Source organism: Manis javanica, chromosome 16 (assembly GCF_040802235.1).
Source record: "Manis javanica isolate MJ-LG chromosome 16, MJ_LKY, whole genome shotgun sequence".
NCBI classification, from domain to species: Eukaryota; Metazoa; Chordata; class Mammalia; order Pholidota; family Manidae; genus Manis; species Manis javanica.
Window position 1 is genome coordinate 46347960 of NC_133171.1, and position 27361 is coordinate 46375320.

Genomic DNA, 27361 nt, shown 5'->3' on the forward strand with positions numbered 1-27361 from the left:
CCCACTCCCACTGCCTCCTGCAGTGCCCCAAGAAGCTCCAGGCAGAGTGGGGCAGGGGAGAGTCACTAACTGGCAGAGACTAGGCCATGACTAGGACTGGGAATACTGACAGAAGGAAGGTCATTAATAGACAAATTAGGCCATACCGGTAAAATAGTTTTATTTAATTTTAAAATAGTCATCAGTGAGAAAATTTCCCAAAGCTGGGAGTAACAGTCTAGAGCCAAGGTTGGGAGGGGGCCAGGCCTCACCTTGAGTCCAGCTTGAGACCCCTGAATCCCACCCTCTACTCCCTTCCAGAGGGAGGATGGAGCCAGCAGAGGGGAGCCCTGAGTCAGTCCTCTCCCTCCTCCCCCAAGGGCCCCTTGAAGGCAACAGCTAGCACAGATTTGAGGGAAGAGGGAAACAAGTAGAAAATAGGAATTGGAGGTTAGTAATCCTGACAACACTGCCCCCACCTCAAAAAACACAACACAGCTTGTGGATGTGAAAGGAGGGTGGCATGAGAACACTGATGAAATAAACCCTCAGCTCCCCAGAACAGCCCAATTTGGGCTGACTGGAAGAAAGGTCTTGAGCCCAGCTGTGTGCTACCTTTGGAGAATAAATATTCCAAGGAGAAACAGGAAAAACCATGAGGCAAGCTGGTGCCAGTTATAGTCAGTGCAGCTGAGAGGCCTGGTGTGGCCCACTGCCTGACCCCACCCACACAGGAAGAGCTGTGCGGGCATGGGGGAGAGTTCAAGGCCTTGGGCTGGGAAGGGGACCCCGAGCTGCAGGGTAGGGCCTCCCTGCAGTCCCAGTGCAGCAGTGGCAGGCAGGCAGGCAAGCAGGGGTCCTAGTTGAGCAGGTTGCCCTGCTCCTGGGCCTGGGTCAGGCTATCCTTGCGGTGCAGGTGGTGCACCCCCATCCTCTTCGGGCTACGCTGGGGGCGGCTGGAGCTGGGGAGTGCCCAGGCCCTGCCCTCAGTGTGGGAAGTGCCAGGCCCCTCCTCTGGGCCACTATCACTTGGCAGCAGGCTCTGGCGCTCCTCCTCAGGGCTGATGGGCAGGTTCAGCTCTTCCTCTTCCTCCTCCCTGGGAAGGCTAGAGTCAAGTTCTGTTGGCAGCAAAAGCCCACTCCCACTGGGTGGGGATGAAGGTGCCTGAACCTCCTCATCTCTGTCAGGGGGGCTAAGGGCAAAATGGCGCTGTAGCTCAGGGAGTGCTTCCCGTCCAAAGGCTGTGCGCTGGGCCACAGTGGCAAGTGGTGGAGTGCGGTCCACAAACGCCCGCTGCCAGCTGGCCAGCAGGTCTTCCTCAGAGCTGGCAGAGCTGGCTGGGGCACTGAGTGTTGGGAGCACAGGGCTGGGCTGGTGGTGGGGCGAGGCCTGGGCTGAGGCAGGGCTGCTGGGTGCTGGGCTGGGCCGGGCCTGCTCACTCCCTTCGTCCACCAGGCTCAGGGAAATGGCCTGACGGGTAGCATAAGTGCAGTTGGGCAGGGGGCTGTTACGGGGGATTCGCACCTTATCCTCAGAAAATTCTATTACCTTGCGGCCAGGATACAGTGGGTGTGGAGGAGATGGGGTAGGGTAGGGGCTCAGCTTCTCAAAGGCGGGCAGGGGCAGCTCCTCCTCTGGGGAGCCCCCAGCAGTACCCAAAGAGCGGCACTCTCCATTGGGTTGGGGTACAGGGCTGCCAGCGGCTGGGGAACTGGCTGGGTCGCCAGAGGCACCCCCACTCATGTCCACATGCACAAAGACATCCTCAGCCAAGGGGCGCCCAGCACTGCCCGACTGGGCCGAACTGAGCAGTAGAGACTCTGGCTTCTCCAACACCCGGGCAATGATTGAGGTGGGCACCACGGCCCCTGGTGCCAGGCTGGGGGCAGGGCCTGGGCTGGCAGTCTCCTGACCACGGTGCAGATGTTTCCGAACCATGTCCTGTAGCTCACAGGGCAGCTGCGGTACAGGAGTGGAAGAAGGGAGACACAAATGATCCAGCCTAAAATAGCTTGACTCATAGCAAAAATAATGGCTACCACATAGAAGTACCACTGTGTGCTCAGCACTTTGCTGTCTCCTATTCCTGAAGTATGCCAAAGTATATCCTCATTTCACAGATATCTGAGGCCCAGAAGGAGTAAAATAACATGAAGATTCACCTTAATGCAGTCAGGACTTGAACCCAGAACTGAAGCCCCATATGCTCTCCCCTATCTCAGCAGTGGCTTCTGCCCAAACCAGACATAAGCTGAGAATCTGTCCTGAAGAGCAGCCTTGGGAACACCTTCACTCCATCCTTAGGCCCCATCAACCTCAGGCCTGAGGCTCTGGGGTCTCAAGTCTGCCCCCTGGGATCAGTTAGGCCAAATTCTCTCTCAATATTCTTATGGTTGATAGCTCCTGGCCACCCCCACCTTCCTGCATGGGATACTGAAATTGAGTCCCTCTCTCCATGTCTCTGTTCCAGAAACACCAACAGTCCTAGTGATAATGGGCCTTTGACAGCACTGTGGAACACCAACCAGTAGCAGAGCTGACTGGCTGGAGAGGAGACATGGAGAGGAGACCTGAGACATTAACAGGGAAGGCAAAGCAGAAAGGGGATGGAGAAAGAGGTGTAGAAACTGGAGTTAGAAGAGTCCTAAAAAGGTGGGACTGGCATTGACAGGGAGAGTGTTCTACTCACATCAGCAAACTTGTGGTTACGGAAGTGAGACTTGTTGCACTTGAGGAGCCGCACAGCCAGGTTGCAGTCTAGCCGGTACCGCTCCTGCAGATACAGACCTGGCTCAGAGCCCGGCCCTGCCCAAGGAGCAGGGCTGGGCCAGGCAAAGCCAGCCACAGGCGAGGAAGCCCCCAAGAGCACATACATTGAGCTCCTCCAGCTTGTTGATGGTGTTCTTGGCATCCAGCAGCTTGTTGGTCAGCTCCACAATCTCCCAGTCCAGTGTCTTCCTATCCATCTCAGCCTTCTTGATCTGAGGCACAAGACGCGGTGAATCCAGCCCACGCCCCAGACAGCCCTCCCTCCCCTCCCTTCTCCCAGACTAGAGACACAGGAAGCTGCAGGTGCCATGGCAACCAAGGCGGACAGAGACAGATGATGGACAGACAGAAGGACACCAGACACTTCTCCTGTGGTCTGGATAGCTGTGGGGTCAGCACTTTCTGGGCATGGCCTACTGTCACCTGGGCCAGGACAGAGACAGCAGAAGAGCTGCCCATCCCTTGAGGGAGCATGAGGAACTCTATGCACCAAGTAAGGCAGCTGGCACCTCAGAGGCAATAGATGTGCAAACCCAGGGAGTGAAGCCTAAGTGTGCAGCTGTCTCCCGGATCAGGCTGGGAGGAGGGAGGAGGTAGTGGCTGGGTGGCAGCTGGGGGAGCCTGTGAGATTAACTAGTTCAACAGGGAAGGGGCTGCAGGCTCAAAAACAGCCTTCTGATCTTCAGCTCATGGACTGGCTCTGCACCCCCCTGCCCCCAAATGGCCTGGGCTTGCTGCCACTGCAGCCGAGAAGCTGTGCGTTTTCAGTGGTGACATCAATCAGTACTTCTGCCTAAGCCAAGAGCAGGCTCCCCAGCCGTCCCCCAGGAGGGAGGTGGTGATGACTGAACGGGCCTCACAGAGGAAAGAGGAAAGGAGTGGGCAGGGGGAATAGCCAGGGCCCCAGCAATCCCCGATCTCAGCCGAGGAGGAGGCCAGGACAAAGGAGAAAACACTCAAACTCAGACGCAACTGCAAAAATCCAGCTGTGGCTAAGAGAGGCCTGAGAGGAGAGTGCAGCAGCAACGATGGCAGCATGAGGGAAAGACAGAGAGAAACAGAATGAGCATTAAGACAGTCCTGACTCACACAGCACACTGCCATGGCCTTCCCACCACTGCCTGCACCGCCCCCTCCCGCCCAAGCCCCAGAGCAGAAAGGCATTCCCCAGGCAGGTCCTAGCCCCTTGCTATGCTGTGAGCACAGTGCCAGCCACACTGCCTCCTCAGATTACCAGCGTGTGCAGCTTGTCCTCCAGTTCCTGGTTGGTCCTCTGGGAAGCTGTGTAGCTGTTCTGCAGCCTGCAGAGGAATACAAGGCAGACCCCTGGGTCAAGATCCCGCCTTCATGTGGGATCTTAAGCAAGTCATTCTCCTCCCAAGACTTCAGTTTTCTCATCAGAATCAATGCTCTCCAACGCCTCTTCCAGGCAGATGTGTGATGTATGTAATGGGGAGATGTGTGTATGTGTGTCCTAGCCCCTTGTTGCCACACCTGCGGAACTTGTCCTTAAACTTGTCCAGCTCCTCACGGCTCTGGCCCAGCTCCAGTTCCAGGCAGTTCTGCCCGATTTCCAGCTCACGCTCCAGAGCTTCAGTGCGCCTGGTGGCTGAAGCCAGGCGCCTGCGAAGCTCCTCATTCTCCTGCTGCAAGAGCCTGGCAGGATGAGGGGTCAAGAGTAGAGGGGCATCAGAAAGAGAAGCGCCAGCCCTGGAGCCCCAGGCTGGGCTCAGGACGGAAGGAGCAGGGAGGACATGAAAACAAGCATCTGGGGACAGGGGACTCGGTGAAACTCAGCCTGCACATCCCAAAGGCCTGCGGGTGCTGAGAACACAGCCTGGCTTGGAGACTGTGAGGAGGCAGAGGGGACAGCAAAGGACAGCCCAACCCCCCTCAGTGGAGAAGAATGGAAACACAGAATTGGAGGAAGGGTACAGTTGTCTCTGGTTACAGCCTAAGTCAGCCAGCCACCGAGCCCCAAGCTCCAGTTTCCCCACTTCACAATCAGACTGCTCCATTATTAATCTCTTGGAAATCCAGCCCAGCACTGCACTCCCCTCCAGGGGCCTCGTGTGGCTGACAGACAGGACTGCAGGGAGGCAGCTGGTGCAGGAGGGCTAGGAGCTTGGGAAAGGCTCTTTGACAAGAGCAGTCCCCTCACAGCCATCCAACTCCTTGATTCCAGGTTCTCTTGGGGTCCATGGAACAAAGTTTCTTTTTCCAGAAGGAATATGCACATCAAGCCTCCTGTCCCAGAGTTCCTGAACAGCCCACCCCTACCTCTACTTAATCCAAGGAAAAGCCCAACTGTACCAATAGCCTTGCCCCAAGCTAAGTGGGACAGAGCTACGGTAAAGCAGGTCAGGCTCTCAGGCAGCAGATACTCACTTCATCCGCTCCGCATCAGTCAGGGGCTCCTGGGCACAAAAGAACAGAACTGTGAGACTCATCTCTGGACCACTGGCCGCCTGCTTGGCCCACCCTCCAAAGAGCCCTGGCAAGGGCCATGTCTGAAGCCCAAAGAATCTGACAGCAGAAGTGGGCAGCAGGGCCCTGCAGAGATGGAGGCAGTCCAGTAAGACCTGGACAAGCCTAGATGACTCTCTTCCAAGCCAACCAGAAGACTCAAGGACCCCTTCCAATCCTCACCCCAACCCATACCTGCTCTAACCCCTCTCTTAATCCGACATCCAGTGGCAAATGAATCCTGGTACCCATGCCACCTTTCCCTGAGATAGAGAGCCTCTCAGCTGTTCCCAGGGCTCCTGGGAGGCCCTGTAGGCATGGCAGAAACCTTCCTTCCAGAGAAGTGAAGAAGTTAGGCAAGCTATGGCAGGGTTCTGAGCTCTGATCGGGCCCTCCTGGCCTCTGGTGGGAAAGAAGGGGCAGAATGAGGCCATTACAGAGGCCAGGGGGAATGAGTGCACAGTCAGATCCTGACTGAGGGGAGTCAAGGGTCTTCTCTTGATTTTGACCTCCTGCCCCATCCTCCCCAAGCCGTCCCTTGTCCTCCTCCTGCCCCAAGCCCTCCATCTTGGTCATGGCCCAAGAGATAGAACTCAGCTAACCACAAAGCAGAGCAGGCATATGCCATGGCAAGAGGGAAGGGTCCTCAGCTGGAGAAGGACCCACCCCGAATGGAGCTGACTGCTTCAGCACACCAATCACAGGCAGGAAAATGAGGCAGGGAACCCCGACCATGGACTTGGGAGCCACCGGAGCCTGGATTTGATCCCGTTCTGCCACACACTGGCTATGTTAACCTCACTGAGCTTTAGTGTCCTCATCTTCAAAACCAGGGGTAGGCCTACTGGGTGGCACCTAGTACAATACCTGCCCTTTTAATTTAATGTTCCCTGAACTGAAAATGGGCAAGTCATGGCCTTTCTGCCCTGAGGCTGACCAAAGCAGGCCATGGCACGCCTGAGGCTCAGCACATGTTGACTATCAAGTTCTTTAACTGTCCTCCACACACAACAGGGTGGAAACACAGCAGCAAGACGAACACACGCCAACACTTGTTTCCACCTGAGAGTGCGCTTAATGAGGAAGCATGGCCATTTAGGCCAATACTTTGCAGCTGCCTGCAAAACGCTCCTTAGGAACCTAAGGCAGTTCCTGGTATGAAGCATGTATTTAACAAATGTTAGCCAAATACAGCAAAGCTGGAGGAAGGGCCAGACTTCTGGGGATAATGAGGAACAGCTGGTCTGGTGGGCCATGGCTGGAGCACCACCTCCTAATAGCCCCCAAAGGACTGCAGGGTAACTGGCTCTCCTCTACTAATAAAGGATAGAAGTCCCAGCCTCCAACAGGCTAGGACCCCTCAGTCTGGTGGGCTGCCTCTTGCAGGAATAATAGTACCGCATGAGATCATTTCTACTGGACCCCAAAGGCTCTGAGGTTCCCTGACATGTGGACATGTAGCACAGCTATCCCCTGAGTCTGCACTGCCCCCACCAGCAGCGCTGCAGCTGGGAGACCCCAACGTTTGTCAGTAACCCTCACCCTGACTTGGGGGGCCAGAGGTCCCCTCGGGCAGAAGTCAGATAGACATCCAGCCTCTGGGGCTGCATCTGCCAGCCAGGGAAGGGCTACCAGTCTTGCTGACCTCCTGCTCCAGCTGCGATCCAGGAACCTCCAGCCTCAACTCCCGATGCTCAGGCGGTGCCTTGCGGTAGGGTTTCTTAGCAGGGGCTGCACTGGTCATTCTGGGAGTTGGGTGCTCCTCAACCTGCTAAGGGGAAGCAAGGAAGGAGGAGGCTCAGAGACATGGGTGAGATGCCTCTGGACTGAGGGAAAAAGTGAGTAAAAGGGGACATGACATATATAGGAGCCACCGGGCAGGCAGATGGGCCTGAGCCATTGCTGGGGTCATTAGAAGGGCTGGACTTTGGTGTGTCAGTGCCCATAGGTCAGGGGAGTGCTGGAGCAGGGCACGGGTCCAATGGAAACAGACAGGTGGGAGAGGCAGAGCCTAGGGCCTGGGTACCAAGAAGAGGAGACTATGCCCTAGCAGTGGGGCGAGGGGTCCAAGAGCAGCCCACCATGCACCTTTCTGGGTTTAGAAGGCCTCAGAGGGAAAACTGCCCCCAGTGTATCAGTTTCAACTCTAAACTGGGGATCAAAAGAGCAACAATTTCATAGGTCATTGTGAAGATTATATACAGCACTAACAACAGTACCTTGCACTTAGGAAATGTGCAGTAAATGCTAACCTAAAAAGTCATAACCAGGTGAGGGTTGAGGATGTGTACCTAGGCTTCTCAGTGGGGGGTCTCCCAGTTTGAGAGCCCTGAAGGCCAAGCCTCTCTGGCCTCCACCACTCTTTCCACCAACCCCCACCAAGAGGTGGGCTGCCCCTCACCTGCCATCCTCCCCGGAAGGGAGCCAAGTGGGGGGCACAGGCCTCATGGAACATACCGTCTGTTTGTCGGCAGCTCTCTCTGTTCCGCTGTCCAAGAGTTAGCCCTCGGCTCTCCACATCCCACGGCCCCTCCACTTCCTCTAGCCAAAAGCTCCTGAAACCAGAGAAGGGAAGAAAGTGGAAACCAGGTGTCAGCCGCCTGTCTGTCAGCACCACAGGCCAGCCTGTCCAGTGGAGGACCTGAAGGCCCCCTAGGGAAAGCCAAGAAGGAAAGCCATGGAACAGGGTCTGAGGGGGAAATGGTAGGGACAGGAGAGACCTAGAAGTGCTGGGCTCCTGACTTTCTCCACGAAAGCAATGTCACAGGCCCAATAGGATACATGTGTGTCTGTAAGAATTCATGGCATCAGTTTACCACATGCCTGGTTCTGGAACAGCTCTGGCCCTGTCCTGTCACCATCCTACCCACATATGTCCTCTCAGAGTCTGGAAATAACTAAGAGATTTGAAGAACCTAGGTTGTAGAAGAGAATACCAGGAAAAAGCCTAGTAGAGACCTGAGAAGATGGGAAAGAAAGCTCCTATAATGGTTCCAAAATGAGCCCAAAGATGACTACTGTGTACAATGCTAGTAAACAGACCTTGTAATGAGGAGGATTAGGTCCAGGAGGGACACACACACACACACTTTGCCCCTCCCCCTCCCCCTCCCAGATATTTGGCAAATGTCTATAAACATATTTTGGGTTGTCATAACACAGCTGGGAGCTACTGCCATCTAATGAATGGAGGCCAGGGATGTGGCTAAACACTGTGCGGTACACAGCACTGCCCCCTCAGGAAAGCTAATTCTTTGAAAGGTTGACAAGTGCCAATGTTGAGAAACCCTGGTGCAGAGAGCCCAAGTCTTGGGAGCTGAGACACCTGGGTTGCAGGCTCAGTGCTGCTTCCGACACACTGTGTGGCCCTGGGTAAGGCCTTTCCTCACTGGATAAGCCTGTTCCTCATCCACACAGAGGTGGCTGACTGCGTGACCTATGAGGTCCCCTCCAGGTTCTCAGGGTTCCAAGCTCTTCCCCCACCTGTAATGAGCTGGGCTGCAGCACGGGGGCAGCAGCCACCACAGGGACCAACAGAGTAACCTTAGGTGGCCTTCTGGGCATAAACCCTCTCCCCCTGCCATCCATCTAAATAGAGCTGGGGGCTGAGGGAAGCCTTGCAGGCTAAAGCAAGTGCTGCTGCTGTCAGGACCTGCTCTGGCCATGACTCCTGTCACATTCCAACGGGCCCGAAGCAGGAAGGACTGTGAGGAGTAGAGGAGGCAGGGAAGCAGGAGTGGCCTTCCTCCTCCATCTGGGCAGCCTGGTCTCTGGCTTGGGGTTCTGGGGCGTGGCAGCAGGCACGAGCCGCCAACCTCCACCCCTTTGATGGTGAGGCAGAACATGTCCCCACAGGGCACAAGCAGCATGCTGTGTCTGGCTGACTCCCTTCTCAGGAATCCGGGCAGGCCTGAAAGGACAGCACACTCCTGGGGTGTGCGGGAACAAACAAGCCACCCCCACAGGTTCCCTGGGGCTACCCCTCCAGAGGGCCCCAGGGTGGGAGCTACTATGGCCTAGGGACAGGCCCAGAAAGTCCCAAGCCAGCCTGGGTACTTGAGTTGTGATACTCAGAGTGAATTGAGTATGGCATGTACATGAGCTGAAAAAGGGGGAAGAGCAAGAGACACAGGATTAAGAGATACTCTTAATCCTTAAGGTCGCCAAGAGCTTCTACAAAATCTAGGAGTGGCTCCAGAGCTGGCCTCTGCCTTATTCCCTTCTCTACAGAGAAAACAGGCCCCTTGTTCCGTTCCCCATCAGTTCCCTAACCAGTTGAGTAGCCCCCAACCCCCAGCAGGCTTCTTCGTGACCCCCACCTCTATTCTTGGTGTCTTCTTTACTTCTCTAGCCCTATTCCTGCCAATGCCCACGCTGTCTTCCAGGCACCAGGACTCCTGGCTGAGCAGTATGCACGCAGGGAAGACACTGACATACTCAGGTACCCGGTAACTACCTGTAGGAGAGTGGCCTCCATGCTCTGCAGCCCAGCCTCTAGTTGTCACACATCCTACAAGCTCCTCCTGCTTCATCTTGACCTCAGTCCCCACTCCTCTGCCCCACAGCACATATTCCCAGCGTTTTCTGGCCAGATGAGCTGCCCTGCTGAAGAGACAGACAGCATGGATGTGGTTTGCAGTGAGATGGGGAGTAACTGCAGATGGACTCTATGGGATGAATGGTAGTGGTGATGGAGGTTTCCCTCTCCCAGCCAAAGCCTCCTCTTTTCATACACATCAGTCACAGCGGGTAGGACCACTCCCAACTGGGGAGACAGTCTACCAGGGGGCCGGCAGCGTCCCCAACACAAGTTCCCAAGGGAGAATCTATGCTACTCCCTGCTCCATGTTTATAAATACCAGTGTTTACTGGGGCCCTAGCTCCCACTCCTGAGATCTCCTAAGTGCCCCAGATCCAGTCCACAGAGGGCCACAATTCCAGCAGTAAACAGGAACACAATGGCTGTCCTTAACTGGAAGTGCTTCAAGGAAGGACAGACCCAGGGGTGAGAGCAATGCCAGATGCAGTGGAGAACAAAGCCAAGAAGCAGCTAGACCCAAGGCCCACAGGTAAGAGATGAAAGGTGAGTTGCAAGGGAGCAGAGCAGTCCCTCCAGGAAGATTCAGCTATTAGGTGCAGCCTCCACTGGCCACATCTCCTTCCCCCAAAGTTCCCAGGTTGTTTCAGCTCACGGAGGACTCCCAATATTGTGTCAAGTTGAGAAGGTACCCAGGGTAAGCAGCTGGACAACTGAGAATGGGACATGGGCTGTGATGAGCAAGCCAAGAGCCTTTAGGGCCTCTTGCTTGATGCTGAGCTTGTTCCAGGGCACCACCAAGAAAATGGTCTTCTGGAAGTAGAAATTGGCAGGGAAGAATCCAACGCCCACCCCTCACCCCAAACTACTGGAGCTTCGAGGAATTGGGAGCAGATGCCTGAGGATGTGGGCCTACCAGATCACATGCTGGGTTTGTACTCCAAGAACAGCTGTGCTGTGGGAAAGGCCGAGGCCTGGGTTAAAACCTCTGGCTGACCCAGGCTAGTCTGAGGCTCCTGGGCTGGACCTGCAGGCCCTGCTGAGGGAGACACCCAGAGCAGCGGCACACCTTCCCCACCTCATGCAGATGAGGTGAGAGGGGAAAGCAGCTCTCATTCCTCACCGCCCCCACACCACTCCACCTAACCCCGCCTCCTCCCTCCTCTGCATAGTATTCATTCTTCCCTTACTCAAAATCAGACCAGTGGAGAGACTCAACCCCGTATCTGCTGGGATGGAGAGGGGGGTGATAGCCTCCTAATTGCCATGTTGCAATCTGCCAGTCAGTGCAGGCCGCCTCTTGCCTCCTGCCCTGTATTAAATACCTTCTCCCTGATTACAGCCCATGGGGCATGATTAGCTGCCTCCAGAGAACAAAGTCTACTTTCATTAGAAATGGGACTCGGCACGCACAGCAAACCTGCACTGTGAACCCACTGAACAGCTGAGCCAGAATGTAGTCAGAAACAGATACAAGGAGAAACGTGCACCAGAAGTTGACTGAGTAGAGTCCTTTAATCAAAGGACACAAAGCACGCCAATCATCACCCTTTAACCAGGAGACAGGACTCATACCTGCTGCCTTTTGTGGACATGGAGAGTATGTGTATGTAGGTGACCAGAGGCTTCCACCATGGTCAGAGAGCACTGCTGCTGGCGACAGAGTAGGCCAAGGAGAATCCACTTGAGAATACTGAACTGACTCCAAACTCTATCCTTACCCCTACTCCCGGAAAACATCCACAGGAGGCAACAGCAAAAAGGTTCAAGCCCAAGAGCCAAGGACACCCTCTTACTTCCTACTGCCACACTTTCTCTGGGGCTGCCCAAGGCCCTGGGCAAAGTCAAAAGCACAGGAGAGGAAGGGAGATCCAAGTATCCAGCTTTCTCCCTGCTGAGGGCTCAGAGGCCACCCCCTTAACAGTGGTCCAGCAGAGGAAGACAGGTTGAATTAAAAATGGGTGTAGCTCTAGCTTTTCAAACTTCAGCCTTTCCCCACCAGATTATCTTGTTCGGTTCCCCATGTTCTACGTGACTATCTCCCTTTGCACCCCTACTCCAGTTCAGCTGTCCTGCCCTGGAGAGACAAGCTGCCTCCCCAACTCCCCACATCACCCACATTCTCTTTAAGAAATTATGGCCCAACAGTTTGTCTAGGCTCAGACCATTTCCAAACCTACTGATATGCCTTTCTGCCAACAGCTGCCACTGATCGGGCAGTGAAGGACCTGAGGAGTCAATGAACCCAATCTTTGGGATCAAGGAGCCCATACATCACCATAAAAATCATTAAAGTTCTTCCTCATAATTCACCCAAAGAAAGTCAAAAGGAAGTTAGCAAACACTACTGCTTTTACAATGAAAGGAATACTGGCTCTTTTTCATAATATTCAAGTCATATTGTATCCTGCAATTCCCTTGGAACCCAGCAGGATGAAAGTAATAAAAAACACAGACCCTTCCTAAAGCCCCTAATCAACTGCTAAAACATAAACTCAGGGACTAGTGCCTCCGCTGTGGGAAGAGTCCTCAGCTATAAACCCTGGACACAGTCTCTGAACTCAACAAGCCTGGAGGAAACTGTGCCACTTGGGGCAAGGCACACTCCTTCCATACTAGCCTGGCTGCTTCTCAAATCTCTGAAATCTTGGCTCTGCCTCCAGCTGACGCCCAAGAAACAGAAACCACCAGCCTGCAAGGGCCAGCCCTGTAACCAGCTGACCTAGCAGGGACCCTGGGGACTGCCCACAAGGGCCACCCCCCACCCCACCCCCACCATTATTCTAGTCCCTGTCCACCCTGCCTGTCAGTAACAGCAGCACAGTGAGCCAATCCTACCAAAGCTGGCTATGTTCAGCCTTTCCCTCCTGCTTGCCACCAGCCCCCCCACTTCCGGCCTGCAGCTGTTCCTGAGATACATGAGCAAAGCCCTCAGCAATCCTGGACGCGTGGCAGGCAAGCAGCCAACAGAGCATGAGGTGGAGCCTGGGTGCGCTCCACTCTAGGCCAAGGACTAGGCTGGCAGATGCCAGTCTGTGCCCAGGCCAGCCCTGCTGCCCTTCTAACAGCCATGCCTGCTGCCCCTCTGGGCAAGTACAACCTCACCCTCTTAGGACAAGCTGCCTGTGGCCCTGACCTGGAGCCCTGCCTGCTCTAAGCAGAACAGACTGATAGGTTTTTAAAAGCCAAAATGGGTAGGAATTACTTTGCCCAGAATGAACACTGGTGACTTGTAAGAGCTCATATGGCTCCCCACCTGAGCAAATACCTCAAGTCTATCCACCTGGTCTCTCTTTCAAGCAAACACTTGACAGGAACAAAGGGGCTGAAGAAACTGATGATGATGATCCAAGTAAGCCAAACTGCCCACCCCATCATAAGGGGAGGGCAAAAAAATCCCCAAGGTCCTAACCAGCATTTGACACCAGTCCCCATGCCCTCTCCTAAGGAAGGGCAAAGTGAGGCATGGGCCTGAAGCAGCCCTCCACCCCAGACCCCTTGCGCTTTCCTTGTCAGACCCAAGCCACAGACCCCTCCAGCTTGCTGACTCCCGATTCAAAGTCCTTGCACATCCATGCAGGACCTATACCTTCTCACATTTATGCACTCCCACCCCCTGCTAGCAAGCAGTTCCCTGCCTTCTTCCCTCTAGCCCAGGGGAAACAGAATCCATATGCTTATAGGGCCTTCTGGTCTCAGGTTCCTGCAACCAGCCTACCCATACTGCACTGCCTCCAGAGGCTAGAGACACTGAGAGTCTGTCTAAAGAGTTGCTGTGCAGAACACCAAGGAGCCCAAGCAATTGGCCTTCTTTCTATCCCCAGAGCCCCCTTGTCCTTTCCAAGCCTGGAGGGAGAAGGGAGCTTGGCAGGAGCTTTTCCACGGCAGGCTGAGGACAAGGCCTCTCTTAGGCCCATGGTGGAGTACACAGCCACGTCCTGCCCTTCGGGCTACAGTCCTTCCTAGCTATTCTTCCCCACTCAAGTCAACCTGAAGCTCCAGCCTGGAAAGAAGTAGGGGACCAAACTGCACCCATGCCACCTACGAGAGCAACAGTCACCAACAGGAGCTACATCTCAGATGGGTACCTAGTTCTGGGCTCCAGCTTAAGTAGCTTCACTCTTCTGCCAAGGGAATTTCCCACAGCCAGGCCAAGGTTCTCCTCAACCTCCCCAACCCCAAGGAGAACCTTCTGATCGATCTTAAATTATTATCCTGGGGTGAAAATAATGTGAACACGATTCCATACTCCCTCTTGAAAAAAGGAAATTATCCATCTAGAAGGAAATTACCTTCCCACTCTAGCTCCATCTGTCTGAGGCATGAAACACAAACAGCATGGTAGCTGAAAGGTATTCTCAAACTCCATGTGCTAAAAGCAGATTCAACAGAACTAACCAATTTTCTTTTAAGGGAGAACTGAGAGGGGTGGAGGGCAGAATCCAGCAGCAGCTGGTAGATGAGCAGGTGACTGTGCACAGGAAACCCCCTCTCCTGGCCCTGGAAGAGGCACATCCCCACCCCAGAAAAGACACTGGGAAGAGGGAGAGAATCCAGTATAAGGACAAGGGAGCAGAAGGGATGGCATGATGTAAGCTACAAGGAGGGGGCTGGGAGAGGGGGCTCGGGGAGGGGAGAGGACAGGCACTGCTGATGGTACTCCCAGGGCAGGTTAGCAGGCCCGAGTCAGACTCACAGGGTTAGTGTCTTCTCCCCAACCAGCCAGCTCTCCTGGTTAGCATGGTTAGCGACAGACTCATGGCAGACGCCCTCCAGGCACTCCATATAAACAGACAGCTTGGTTTGTGAGCAGCCCAACTCCGGAGCTGCAAAGAGAGAGCAGAAGGAATGCCAAGCTGCAGGATGCCCAAGGGTACACACCACTCTCCTGAAAGGGGAAGCTCCTCCAGACTTCCCACTAGATTCCCAGGGATTTTCTCACATCCAGAAACCACGCCACATGGAAGTGCAGCAATCCCCCTGCCATCCAGTGAGCCCAGCTTGCTGACCCCAGGTAACAAGGCTCTCTGGTTGGTCAAAAAAAGATGGCTGTTCTGGAAGGGGGCCCTCCCACCAGGGGGGCAGTTCCCCTGTCTCACCTAGTCCCCAAACACCACTGCCAGGCTGAACCATAGCTCTGAAAGCTGGGCTCTAAGAACAAAGCCACCCACAGCTGCAGCTGCCACCCATCCCATGCCTGTGCCAACAGAGTTCACCTTATTCTCACAGGCTCCAAGGAAAGGGGCTGGGAGAGAGCTGGTCCAGGGATCAGAGGCTTCAACCAGAGCTGCATCAAAGCACAGTACAATCGGGCAGTGTGTGACCTGGCCCACACCTGGGCCAGTTAAGGGAAGGGGTGGCACACTGCCACCTTTCAGTTTCTAAAAAAGCCAGGGGGATGGCACTTCCCAGGGAGCTGGCCCCAGAAAAACCAACAGAGCAAGAATAAAGCCAGGACAGAGCCAGGCTCCCCAGACTCCAACAGGGACTATTTCACCCCCAGCTAGCTCAGTACACAGCAGAATGCACTCTTCCTGAAGCCTCCAGAACTACCCTAAAGGAAGTGACACACTCTGGCTTAGAGATCTCAAGACAACTGCAGCCACAGCAGAGTCCCCAAGACCCACAAGATGCAACCCCAAGGGTGCAGGACAGGAAAGCCAGAGAATACTCAGCAAATACTGCTGGTGCTTAGTACAGAGGGGCAACATGTTGACAGGGAAAAAATAAGATAAAAAAAAAAAAAAAAAGCCCTGCAGATGATGAGATGACTCAGGGTAGAAAGGGAAGATAGTGGCCACTCTGGCTCCAAATACGATGAGCCTGGCCTCTCCGAAGCCTCAGTTAATGATTACCATGGGCAGGAAAAACCTCCACTAGGCTTCCCAACCACCTAATCATCGGGCTCCCCATATTGCTCTGACAACAGCCCCAGAGCTCAAAAGGCCAAGGCCTGACCACAGAGGGTGAGATAACCCTCAAGAAGAGAAGAAAACTCTTCCTGTGGGCTCTGGCCTCTTCCCTAGACTGGTAAGAAAGTGAGGCCATTGACAGGCTACTTTCAGAATCCTCACCCACACAAAAAAATAAAAAAACATCAGCTAAGTCTGGTTTGCTTTCAAAAGGTAGAGCAGCAAGTGACCTGCTGATCCAAGGTTTCAGAGACCAGGGACTCTCCCTGTACTAAAACAGAGGCTGAGAAATCAGGTAAGTTCACTCTCTTCCTAGGCAAAGATTAAAGAGGAATGAAGGTGAGAAACGCACGTGAGAAGAAATGTTAATGCCCACATCAGGCTCGTATTCGACTCCCACTCGAGGACACCCCTACCAGACAATTCATCTCAGAGTGAAAATCAATCCCTCAGAGACAACCAGGGAGCCTGCTGTGGCAAGCACCTCGAGTGAAGCTTCACCATCCCCCCAAGGAGCCAGCGCCAGAGGAACCCACCAAGCGGGAAGTGGGCTACAGCCAGGCCCTTCAAAGCCTCCACAGGCACTCCTCTACCCCTAGGTAACTTGCTAGGTAACAGAGCAAGCTGAATAACAGTACATATGATTATTGAGTTTTGTTTCTTTTACAGGCAACACATGATGAGTAATGTCTAGAAACACAAACACACAAAAATGATTAGAAGGATCCTGATTAAGGATGATGAGAATGACTAGGAGATACTGATTGAGCAAAAAAATATACTGGTGGTGTGTATTTTGCCTCATCTTTTCACCCCTTCCTGCTGGTTTAGGGATGTGTTATAGAACATAAGGCTGAAAGGTGAGATAGCTGAAGCCAAATACCTGAAAGATCATTTAACCACATTAACTCAACCCTGGAAAATAATTTTCAATGCTACTGTTACTACATTCATTTTGTTTCTGCAAAATATTCTTCTTAGGAATTCAAAAGATTTTGCCAGATAATCTTTTAGTCTCATTGAGGAAGGACTGGATCAGATCACACAGTAACCAGGATTGTTTAGCACCTGCTATTTAGGGCCTAAATGCTCAGCCTTCAGTAAAACACCCTGCTCCTAAGAAGCTTCAGATAAAAGACCTTGCCCCTAGTTGGGGAGAGACAAGTTAACAGCCACTTGCCTGACAGTGTGGTGAGTGCTTTAAGATCACAGAGAGGCACCTGCCTGGGGCAGGGGTTTAAAGACCAGACAAGAAGGCTGCCCTCCCAAGAACTCAGATATACCTTCCTCATCTGATTGTAAACTCACACTGGACCACCACCTAGCTTATACAGTTAAGAGGTCTAGGGATCTGGAAACAAATTCCTTTGGTGTTTGCTGGTGCCTTAAGAATGACCCCCATTATCTAAACAAAAAAGGACAGCAACTCTCAGCTACCAGCACCACTTCTGGGGAGTATCTGAGCTAAGCCCATTCTGTGGAACAAGGACATCATCAAAGCCCTAAGAAAACTGGGGCCAAGAGGTCTGGCTTCCTCAATGCCTAAATGTGTTCCATCAGCGTCACTCAACATTTTTAGTCCACAAAGTACCATGGAGTATGGATCCTCAAACACCACGAGTCATGCACAGCCTTAACTACATTACAAATCCACCACCTACTCACCTCCTGACTGTATCCAGCAGGGTTACCACCAATCTCACATGCATGGCATGATCCATCAAAGGGGTCATTACAACGTAAGAGATTGGGAGAAGCATCAACAATATGATTTTGCACAGGCTACTCATTCATGATATTTCCCAGTCTCACCTTTATTATTGCTTCATCACAAGAAAGGAGATTCTTTCAATTTCACTCCCACCTCAAAAACGCTCCTGGCCACCTGGCAGAAGTCAAAAGGCTTAGTCCAGCTTGAATAAACAAAGCCTTTTTTTTATCCACTGCATTTTCCAAAAATGGTATGCATTCATTCAACAAATATTTACTGAGCATCCTATCCCATGGCCAGGCACCATGCTATATCTATGAACTCATTATTCTGCAAAAAAGATGAGGTCACCCTCATTTTACATGGAAAACACCAAGGATCCTACTGGTTAAGCAGCAGGCCTGAAGTCACACAGCTGGTAAGTGGCAGAGTCAAGACTGAAAACAAGTCTGCCCAGCTCCAAACTCTATCACACTGCTCACCCTGCTGCCAATTCCTACCCCTCCCACCCTCTCAGTCTCCTCAGTATTACCCCAACCCCACCTCAAGACCAGGGAGGGCCCCTCCTCTACAGTGGGTCAGCTCAGTGAAAGAGACATATAAAGAAAGAACTCACCATACAACATGGTAAGTGCCAGAAAACAGGTTTAAACAGGGTGCTGCAGAGGCCAAAAGGAGGAAAGGAAAGCAGAGAATTCTCACTGGGCATCACAGAGGAGCTGGGTCTTAGGGAATGAGCAGAGCTTCAGACAGAGGTGAGCTGCACAAGCAAAGAATAAAGTAAATGGACTGCCATAAGAGGTTCAAGAGCAGTAGGAAATTTGGAGCAATGAAGAACAGGACAGATGAAGTTGGGTGGCAGCAATTCAGGCTACAGGGCTGAGTTTGGGCCAGAGCATAAGAAAGCTTTTTGCATGCTGAGCCAGAGGGTGGACTTTATCCTAAATGAGAGAGAAACAATGGCATTTCTAAGGGAAGAGACATCTTTTGTTTTCTTGGTATTATTAATATACAATTATATGATCAACATTGTGGTTACTAGATTCCCATTATCAAGTCCCCACCACATACCCTATTACAGTCACTGTCCATCAGCACAGTAAGGTGCTATAGAGTCACTACTTGTCTTCTCTGTGCTATACTGCCTTCCCCATGCCCCCTGACACATTATGTGTGCTAATCGTAATGCCCCTTATTCCCCTTCTCCCCCCCTTCCCACCCACCCTCCCTAATCCCTTTCACTTTGGTAACTGTTAGTCCATTCTTGGGTTCTGTAAGTCTGCTGCTGTTTTGTTCCTTCAGTTTTTGCTTTGTTCTTATGCTCCACAGATGAGTGAAATCATTTGGTACTTCTCTTTCTCCACCTGGCTTATTTCACTAAGCATAATACCCTCTAGCACCATCCATGTTGTTGCAAATAGTAGGATTTGGTTTCTTCTTATGGCTGAATAATATTCCATTGTGTATATATACCACATCTTCTTTATCCATTCATCTAGTGATGGACACTTAGGTTGCTTCCATTTCTCAGCTACTGTAAATAGTGCTGCAATAAACACAGGGGTGCATATGTCTTTTTGAAACTGGGCTCCTGCATTCTTAGGGTAAATTCGTAAGAGTGGAATTCCTGGGTCAAATGGTATTTCTATTTTTAGTTTTCTGAGGAACCTCCACATTGCTTTCCACAATGGTTGAACTAGTTTACATTCCCATCAGCAGTGTAGGAGGGTTCCCCTTTCTCCACATCCTTGCCAACATTTGTTGTTGTCTTTTGGATATTGGCCATCCTAACTGGTGTGAGGTGATATCTCATTGCGGTTTTACTTTGCATTTCTCTGATGATTAGCTATGTGAAGCATCGTTTCATGTGCCTGTTGGCCATCTGAATTTCTTCTCTAGAGAACTGTCTGTTCAGATCCTCTGCCCATTTTTTAATTGGATTATTTGATTTTTGTTTGTTGAGGTGCATGAGCTCTTTGTATATTTTGGATGTCAACCCCTTATCAGATATGTCATTTATGAATATATTCCCCCATACTGTAGGATACCTTTTTGTTCTACTGATGGTGTCCTTTGCTTTAGAGGCTTTTTAGTTTGATATAATCCCACTTGTTCATTTTTGTTTTTGTTTCCCTTGCCCATGGAGATATGCTCATGAAGAAGTTGCTCATGTTTATAATCAAGAGAGTTTTGCCTGTTTTCTTCTAAGAGTTTTATGGTTTCATGACTTACATTCATGTCTTTGATCCAGTTCAAGTTTACTTTAGTGTATGGAGTTAGACAGTAATCCAGTTTCATTCTCTTACATGTAGCTGTCCAGTTTTACCAACACCAGCTGTTGAAGAGGTTGTCATTTCCCCATTGTATATCCATGGCTCCTTTATCATATATTAATTGACCATACATGCTTGGGTTAATATCTGGACTCTCTATTCTGTTCCACTGGTCTATGGGTCTGTTCTTTTGCTAGTGCCAAACTGTCTTGATTACTGTGGCTTTGTAGTAGAGCTTGAATTTGGGAAGCGAGATAACCCCTGCTTTATTCTTCCTTCTCAGGATTGCTTTGGCTATTCAGGGTCTTTGGTGGTTCCACATGAATTTTAGAATGATTTGTTCCAGTTTGTTGAAGAATGCTGTCAGTATTTTGATAGGGATTGCATTGAATCTGTATATTGCTTTAGGCAGGATGGTCATTTTGACAATATTAATTCTTCCTACTCAAGAGCATGGAATGAATTTCCATTTATTAGTGTCCTCTTTAATTTCTCTTAAGAGGGTCTTGTAGTTTTCAGAGTATAAGTCTTTCACTTCCTTGGTTAGGTTTATTCCTAGGCATTTTACGCTTTTTGATGCAATTGTGAATGGAATTGTTTTCCTGATTTCTCTTTCTGCTAGTTCATCATTAGTGTATAGGAATGTAACATTTCTGTGTATTAATTTTGTATCCTGCAACTTTGCTGAATTTAGATACTAGTTCTAGTAGTTTTGGAGTGGATTCTTTAGGGTTTTTTATGTACAATATCAAGCCATCTGCAAAAAGTGAGAGTTTGACTTCTTCCTTACCAATCTGGATGCCTTTTATTCTTTGTGTTGTCTGATTGCCGTGGCTAGGACTTCCAGTACTATGTTGAATAAAAGTGGGGAGAGTGGGCATTGTCTTGTTCCCAATCTCAGGGGAAAATATTTCAGCTTCTCGCTGTTAAGTATGATGTTGGCTGTGGGTTAGTCATATATGGCCTTTATTATGTTGAGATACTTGCCCTCTATACCCATTTTGTTGAGAGTTTTTATCACGAATGGATGTTGAATTTTGTCGAATGCTTTTTCAGCATCTATGGAAATGATCTTGTGGTTTTTGTCCTTTTTGTTGATGTGGTGGATGTTGTTAATGGATTTTCAAATGTTGTATTATCCTTGCATCCCTGGTATGAATCCTACTTGACCATGGTGTATGATCCTCGTGATGTATTTTTGAATTTGGTTTGCTAATACTTTGTTGAGTATTTTTGCATCTATGTTCATCAAGGATATTGGTCTGTAGTTTTCTTTTTTTGTGGTGTCTTTGCCTGGTTTTGGTATTAGTTATACTGGCTTCATAGAATGAGTTTGGAAGTATTCCCTCCTCTTCTATTGTTTGGAAAACTTTAAGGAGAATGGGTATTATGTATTCTCTAAATGTCTGATAAAATTCAGCAGTGAATTCATCTGGTCCAGGGGTTTTGTTCTTGGGTGGTTTTTTGATTACCAATTCAATTTCATTGCTGAGAAATTATTTTTCATATAGGAAAGTAATTTTTACAACAGCACGTAAGACAGATTGGAGTGGGAAGAGACTCCACCACATTTTATTCATTCTATATGCACCACAGCATTATAAAGCACCTGTTAGGTGTCCTGCACTATTCTACTATACTAGAATATAATACTAAAATATGGTCCCTGTTCTCAGGCACTTAAGTCTTACTAGGGTCAGACAAGAAAATTGGCAATTACAACACAGCCTAAGTGTTAAAAGAGAAGCAAGCACAGAAGAGCACTAAAGGTGGAGGGGCAGGTGTGGGGAAGGATCCCAAGGGAAGTGACATTTAAACTGAGAACTGAGGACAAAGAAAGAAGATAAATGGGAGAAGGGGGAATTAATCCATGAAGCAGGACTATCAAGTGCAAAGGCCCAGAAGCTAGAGAGAATGAGGTTGAGTCTAGAGAGCTGTTAAGATGCTGAATGAGGTGAGAAATGTTGGCACAATTTACCCAAGTCCCTGGCACTCAAAATATGTTGATGAGAGGAGGTGAGGGATTAGATTCAAGCTAATACATGAATAAGGGGTGTTATTAGAAGACACTGATTTAGATAACAACAAAAAGAAAACAGTAAAGGGGGAGATATAAGCTCAAAATCCCTCAGCCTTTGCCCTGCAGTTCAATCATTTGCTAAAATGTGACAGGAATCTAGAAAGTCTGAGGGATTCTACAAAAACTCAAAGGTGTACTTTATGGCAATAACATGTTTCAGCATGCTGACTGCAGCGCAAATCAAAATAAAGTACATTACCCGGAGATATGTGGCTCCTAATTTAATGGAGGAGGGAAGCAAGAGTCTCAAAATCACATGTGCCATAACAAGTAGAAAAGTTCATCACAGGGCTGGGTCAGAATTCTCACGGAAAGCCCTATGTTTTGAGCCCCCAACTCCCCTGAAATCTGTTTAAGACACCAGGCTTGGGCCTACTCTGAGGGCAGAGTATAGAATCATTTACTAAAGAAAAAGATGGGCCCTGAGGGTGTGTTAAATAGACAGGACATGAGTCAGAAGGAGGGGAAGAGTGAGTCTTAAATACAGGGCAAAGGATAAGCCAGTCAATCAAACCTTGGGCACACCTCTGCCCCAAGGCTGCACACAGGCTTCCTGCCTGGCTAAAGGGTAAGAGACAAGCACTGGGCCAGGGCCTCTGCCGCAAGCCTCAGCAGCACATTTGTTTTCCATTTTCCCCTGAAGCTGGGGGGAGGGAACTATTTAAAATACCACTTATTTTTTTCTGTGAGTTTGAAACTTGCTATTTTTTTTAAATAGAGGACATCCAGATTGTCTATGAATTTAAGACTATGGCTACTTCAACTGCTCATGTCAGTAATCAAAGTCAGGAATGAGTCTTTCATCTACATCTACATTATACACACACCCCTGTAAGGCACGTTAGGAGTGGATCCTAATGTCAGTCTGCTCACCCAACCCACACCCCTAGGTTTTCCAAAGGGCAGTCACCAACTTGAATCATGAAGAGAGTCCAGATTCGGCTAACATGTCACAGAGGCCTCCTTCACCACAGTCCCTGCACCAGTCATTATTTCTGAGAGGAAGGAGGAAGAGAGCTGTGGTAAGAGCTCAGCTCCTAACACATTTTTTAAATAACCAAAACAATTTTACTACAATATGGGTATATACATCTAACCAACATGTCAAACCAATGAGATACAAACCGCCACTAAGCATATCTAAAAGTTAACTTCATACCATATCCACTCCCCCACCCAAGAAAATGGTCAATTGCTGAAGCCCCTTTGCCTGGGTTCAAACCCCAGCTCTGCCACTTTCTAGCTGGGTCATCTTGAGCAAAATAACCATTCTGCACCTCTACTTAGTCATCTGCAAAATAGGGATAATAGCAGTGTCTCTTTTGTAGTGTTGTTATGAAAATTCAATTAGTAAATACATTTAAAGCAGTCAACCACAGTGCCAGGCACATAGAATATGCTCAATAAGCAGTATTATTATTATTGCTCAATTGCAAAGAAGATAATTCTATAGCCTCACAACTTCAAACAGGAAATCACTGTCATTTTAATATTACTTTTAAAAGCTTAACGAGACCATCCCACTACATGCAAAACTATACTATCCAAAAGCTGTGTCTCACCTCTCTATCAGGATAGCAGCCCAAACCAATACGGGCCCTTCACAGACACCACATCCACTCATAAAGCAGAAATTAGTGCTGAGATCTGACTAGCATAATAATAAATACATATTGTCAGGCATCATTCTAAATGCATTCAAGTATTAACTTATTTAACTCTCACAATAACTGTATGAGATGTACTCTTACTATCACATTTATTGTTGAGAAAGTTGAGGCACAGAGAGCTAAGCAATTTCTAAAGGTTACAGAGCTACAAATGGAAAAGCCAGGATCTGAACTAGACAGTCTGGCTCCAGAGTCAGTGCTCTTAACTACTATGTGTGCTCAGCACACTGTCCTTGGTGACCACAATTTCCAGGAGGGCATGCACAAATTGTCCTCAGAAAGAGAAGGTTCTCAACCTTCTAGAAATGGAGTCACAGCTAAACAGCATTGGTTCTTCAAATGCCAGACAGTATTGAAGCTAACTTAGTAATAGTGATTTGGGTTGGCTGTCTGGAGCCTTTTTTTTGGGGGTGGGGGGGTTGCAGGAGATGATTAATGAAGAGTCCTGGATCAAACCAGACCTCCCAGTTCAATCAAGGAGCAGATGCCAGCCCTAAACAGGCTTCAATAAGAAGTCTGCTCCCAATTTGGTCTTGGACATAACCATAGGGCATATTCACTATAACTCTGTGGCTCTAGACCTCTTCCCTTTTCTCCAATCACAAATCTACTATCTCTCAAGCCATTCTTAGTTTGGCAAGTGAAGGTGATTTTTTTTTAATGTGATTTGATGAGAATACAAGGAAGAAAAGAAAGCTACTAAAAGAGAAAAGTTCCATAATCCTTTCCTTTCATTACCCACACTGGTGCAGGTTGTAAAGCAGATCTCAAACATCAAGAGTCTCAGCATCAAAAAGTCATGTGACAAACATTCCCAGGGCTTTACACTTGTCAGCTTGACCTCTTACTATAAACTGATCTAGGTTTCTTCCCCCTAATCCCAAGTTGCCTTTCCCCCCTCCTCTGAACCCACCTGCCCACCAAATGCACATCCTCAAAGGAATACTGACAGGCCCTTCTTACCAAAGGAAAGATCAAAAGAAGTAAACATGCTCCAAGAGTGAATTCAAGAGGTGGTGACAGCAGGTACCTAAATAGTCAGTGAACACCATCAGAAACTTGTTTTCTCATAACTCCCCACCATCAGTCACCCACAAATCTCACCTTCAGACAGGATGCCAAATTGAAGATGTGATGGGGTGATCAAAAAATATTCAGTGAGCACATAGGAAACCACTTCTGACAGGGATGCGCTAAAATACTTTCAGCCTTATCTCTGAAGTGTTCACTTGCACAGGTGAAGGCACACACACAAGGCTCAATTCCACCCCCAAATCTCACAAATCAGCGTGCAATCTAAGCAGAACACTAATTTAGGGACCACAGGCAAGGGCAACCTCTACAGAAGCGTGCTCTTCTCAGATTAAATGATCTCCGCATCATTCGGAGCCCATGCATCCTGCTTCCAGGATGCGTAACAGCCTGTCACTGGAGGCCACCTTACCCGCTCTGGGGTTGGGCTGGGGCAAGTCGCTACCTCTTCTTCTTTCCAAGACACTGTGATGTCTTCCAATCCCTGGGGCCCCTGGGTCTTCGGCTGAAACTGGGGCAGATGCTGCTATAGGAACTGTGGAAAGGCTGATCTGAGTCTGGAAGAGGGTCATTTCGGCTGGCTTTAGTTCCCTCCTTACCAAACCCGCCCAGCATCTTCCAGGTTTCTCTCCCCACTTCCCACTGTCCTCCTCCACATTAAAGACCCCTGTCCTCTCCCACCGGCCTGGTATAGTCGGGCCTCAGCCACAGGCTCCAGGCTTCTTTACTCTCGATTAAGAAACTCCCCTTCAATTCTTGACTGCTTATCCAGGGCTTGCACACCTACTTCTGGTTCCCCCGACCCGAACCTCCCCTAAGCCTGCCGCCGGTTCCTAGGCACCCTCCCCTCCTCCTCCATCTCCCTCTTGTTTTCTCTCCGCCTCCAACCTTCCACCATTCCATTTCCTCTTCTCAACCCCGGAGCTAGTCCCTCCTCCGCCCCTACGCCATGCTAGGGTCCCCACGATATTCCCCAGCTCTAGCATCCCAGCCCGACTACTCCAATCCCAAAACAAACTTTCTGCCGCTGCCCGATGCCTTCAGGCCGCCATCTTGCCGCAGGGCAGGCCGGGTAGTGGCCACGATCGCGGGAATCCCCACGCACTAGGCGCAGCGCGTCATCGGGGGCGTGGCCATGGGGCGTGGCCTTGGGTGGGAAACTGGGGCACCCTGTGATCGGGGAAGGTAAAACTCTCCTTAGAGCTAGGTTTGGGGGCCTGGCTGCTGGAGAAGGAAAGAGGGCAATAAGCAGGAAGCGCGGGGAAAGATGTTTCTGCTAAACAAAACAAAACAAAAAGACCATACACACAAGAAACAGGGACAGAAAACAGGACAAAAGAACAAAGATAAGTCTCGTAGCACTGACTCCAGATCATCCAAAGAATAAAAGCAGCTTCTCAGCTTGCCGCGCAGAAATCTGCATGACCCAGCCTCTAATACCCTCACCAGCCTAATTTTCCACCTCTCCAGAGTACTTCAGGTTCCTAGTTGCCCTGTTTCCAGGCCATCAGGCCGTAAAATGTCCATGCCCCCTCCTCCCTTTGCATTGTCAATTCTTACTCCTTCAACCCTCGGTTCAAATTGTCGCCTCCTCCAGATAGCCTTCCCCAATCCTCCATACTAGATTTGGTGGCTCCTTTTGCTGGGTATCTCTAGCTACTGGCAGGTAACTTCATTGTAGCTACCCTGTATTGTAATTATTTATTTCCGGTGCTCTAAACCTCGCTAAACTGCTGCTCCTTCAGGGCAAAAACTATGTCTGATTGCATCTTCTTATTCCCTAGAAGATGCCTGGCACACGGTAAATAGCTAATGAATAAACAGCATGGCATCCTCTAACACATAAACCATACTCAAAACTTTCGGGTTTTCTGTTCCCTGAGCCTGGAATGTTTTTCTTCCAGATAGTCTCTCCCATTCATGTCTTTGTTCAAATGTCACCTCCTCAGAGAAGCCTCTTCCTGGTCACTCTAAAACACACCCCCGTCACTCTCTCCCTTACTCTGCTTTAATATTTTCTTTCTTAGCACTTACTATTATCTGATGTTTGTTTATTGACCATCTCCCACTATAATGCAAACTCCAGAGGTCTGGGACTATTTCTCATTTATCACTGTATCCCCAGTGTCTAAAACAATGCCTGGCATAATAGGTGCTCAATTGTTTGTTGAATCACTAAATGGCACAGAGATGAGTGACAGAGGGAATATAGTGGAGGGGAGGAGGGCTTGAAAATACTGCACAATAGAAATGCATAGGTGAAAGTCCACCCCTAGGACCAAACTTCCCTGTCAGAAATAATAGCAAAGACAGAAGCCATGATCAGGGAAGAAGGGAGGTGGTCAGAAACCAGATGGAACTCTGGAGATGGGCATTCAGGGAGCAGGGCCCTCCTGGGAAAACCACAAGTGCAGATAGAGGAAATGGGGTGGGCTGGAGGCCAAGGAGTTTACTCAGATCTAAAGACAGCATCCACCCTGAGCCCAGGCCTCTCTTGGCCAGATGGTTCCGGAGAAGTCTCAGCATCTGTTCCCCTGTAAATTATCCACTGCTCCCTCCTGCCTGTGCTCTCTGGTGACAGCCGGAACAATTGTCCAGGAATCCATCTGCTCCCCTGTCCTTCTCCCCTCCACCAGCTCATCAACATTTCAGAGCGGAGAGGTGTCCCATTTCCCTGGGTCTAGGGATGGGAGCTGGGTCGATCTCTTGCAGAACTGGCCTTGAGCACTTGCTTCTCCATCAACACAAATAAAACCTCAGTAGAGAGTTCCAGGACAAGTCATCTTTATTTTCCATCCTGTCCATGTTTTTCAGACCCCTACAACTTTTTGCTATTATTAATTTAATAATAACATACACTAAATGATCTTAAAATAAAGACTCCCATCATTATACATCTCCACATGGTTCCCCTTACATTACCCATATGGT

At 49.9% G+C, this 27361-nt stretch overlaps 1 protein-coding gene across 25 annotated transcripts; it reads right to left on the reverse strand.

Moving 5' to 3' along the window:
- Positions 1–143: 143 nt before the first annotated feature.
- TJAP1 (tight junction associated protein 1) lies at positions 144–25522 on the reverse strand. Of its 25 annotated transcripts, none has more exons than XM_037004241.1 (15): positions 25449–25522; positions 24843–24987; positions 22643–22723; positions 14969–15039; positions 14449–14578; positions 9672–9817; positions 7673–7770; positions 6861–6983; positions 5138–5166; positions 4244–4405; positions 3984–4050; positions 3723–3752; positions 2854–2961; positions 2670–2753; positions 144–1939 (listed from the first exon to the last, which is right to left on the reverse strand). In XM_037004241.1, the coding sequence occupies exons 8-15, from the start codon at positions 6957–6959 to the stop codon at positions 839–841; spliced, it is 1680 nt and encodes a 559-aa protein (XP_036860136.1). In that variant the 5' UTR covers positions 6960–6983; positions 7673–7770; positions 9672–9817; positions 14449–14578; positions 14969–15039; positions 22643–22723; positions 24843–24987; positions 25449–25522; the 3' UTR covers positions 144–838. The 25 variants fall into 25 exon arrangements, with proteins under 25 accessions (XP_036860136.1, XP_036860127.1, XP_036860125.1 ...); XM_037004232.1 differs by having other exon boundaries at positions 6861–6986; XM_037004230.1 differs by lacking the exon at positions 9672–9817 and adding an exon at positions 24362–24428 and having other exon boundaries at positions 6861–6986.
- Between the last annotated feature and the right edge of the window lie 1839 nt (positions 25523–27361).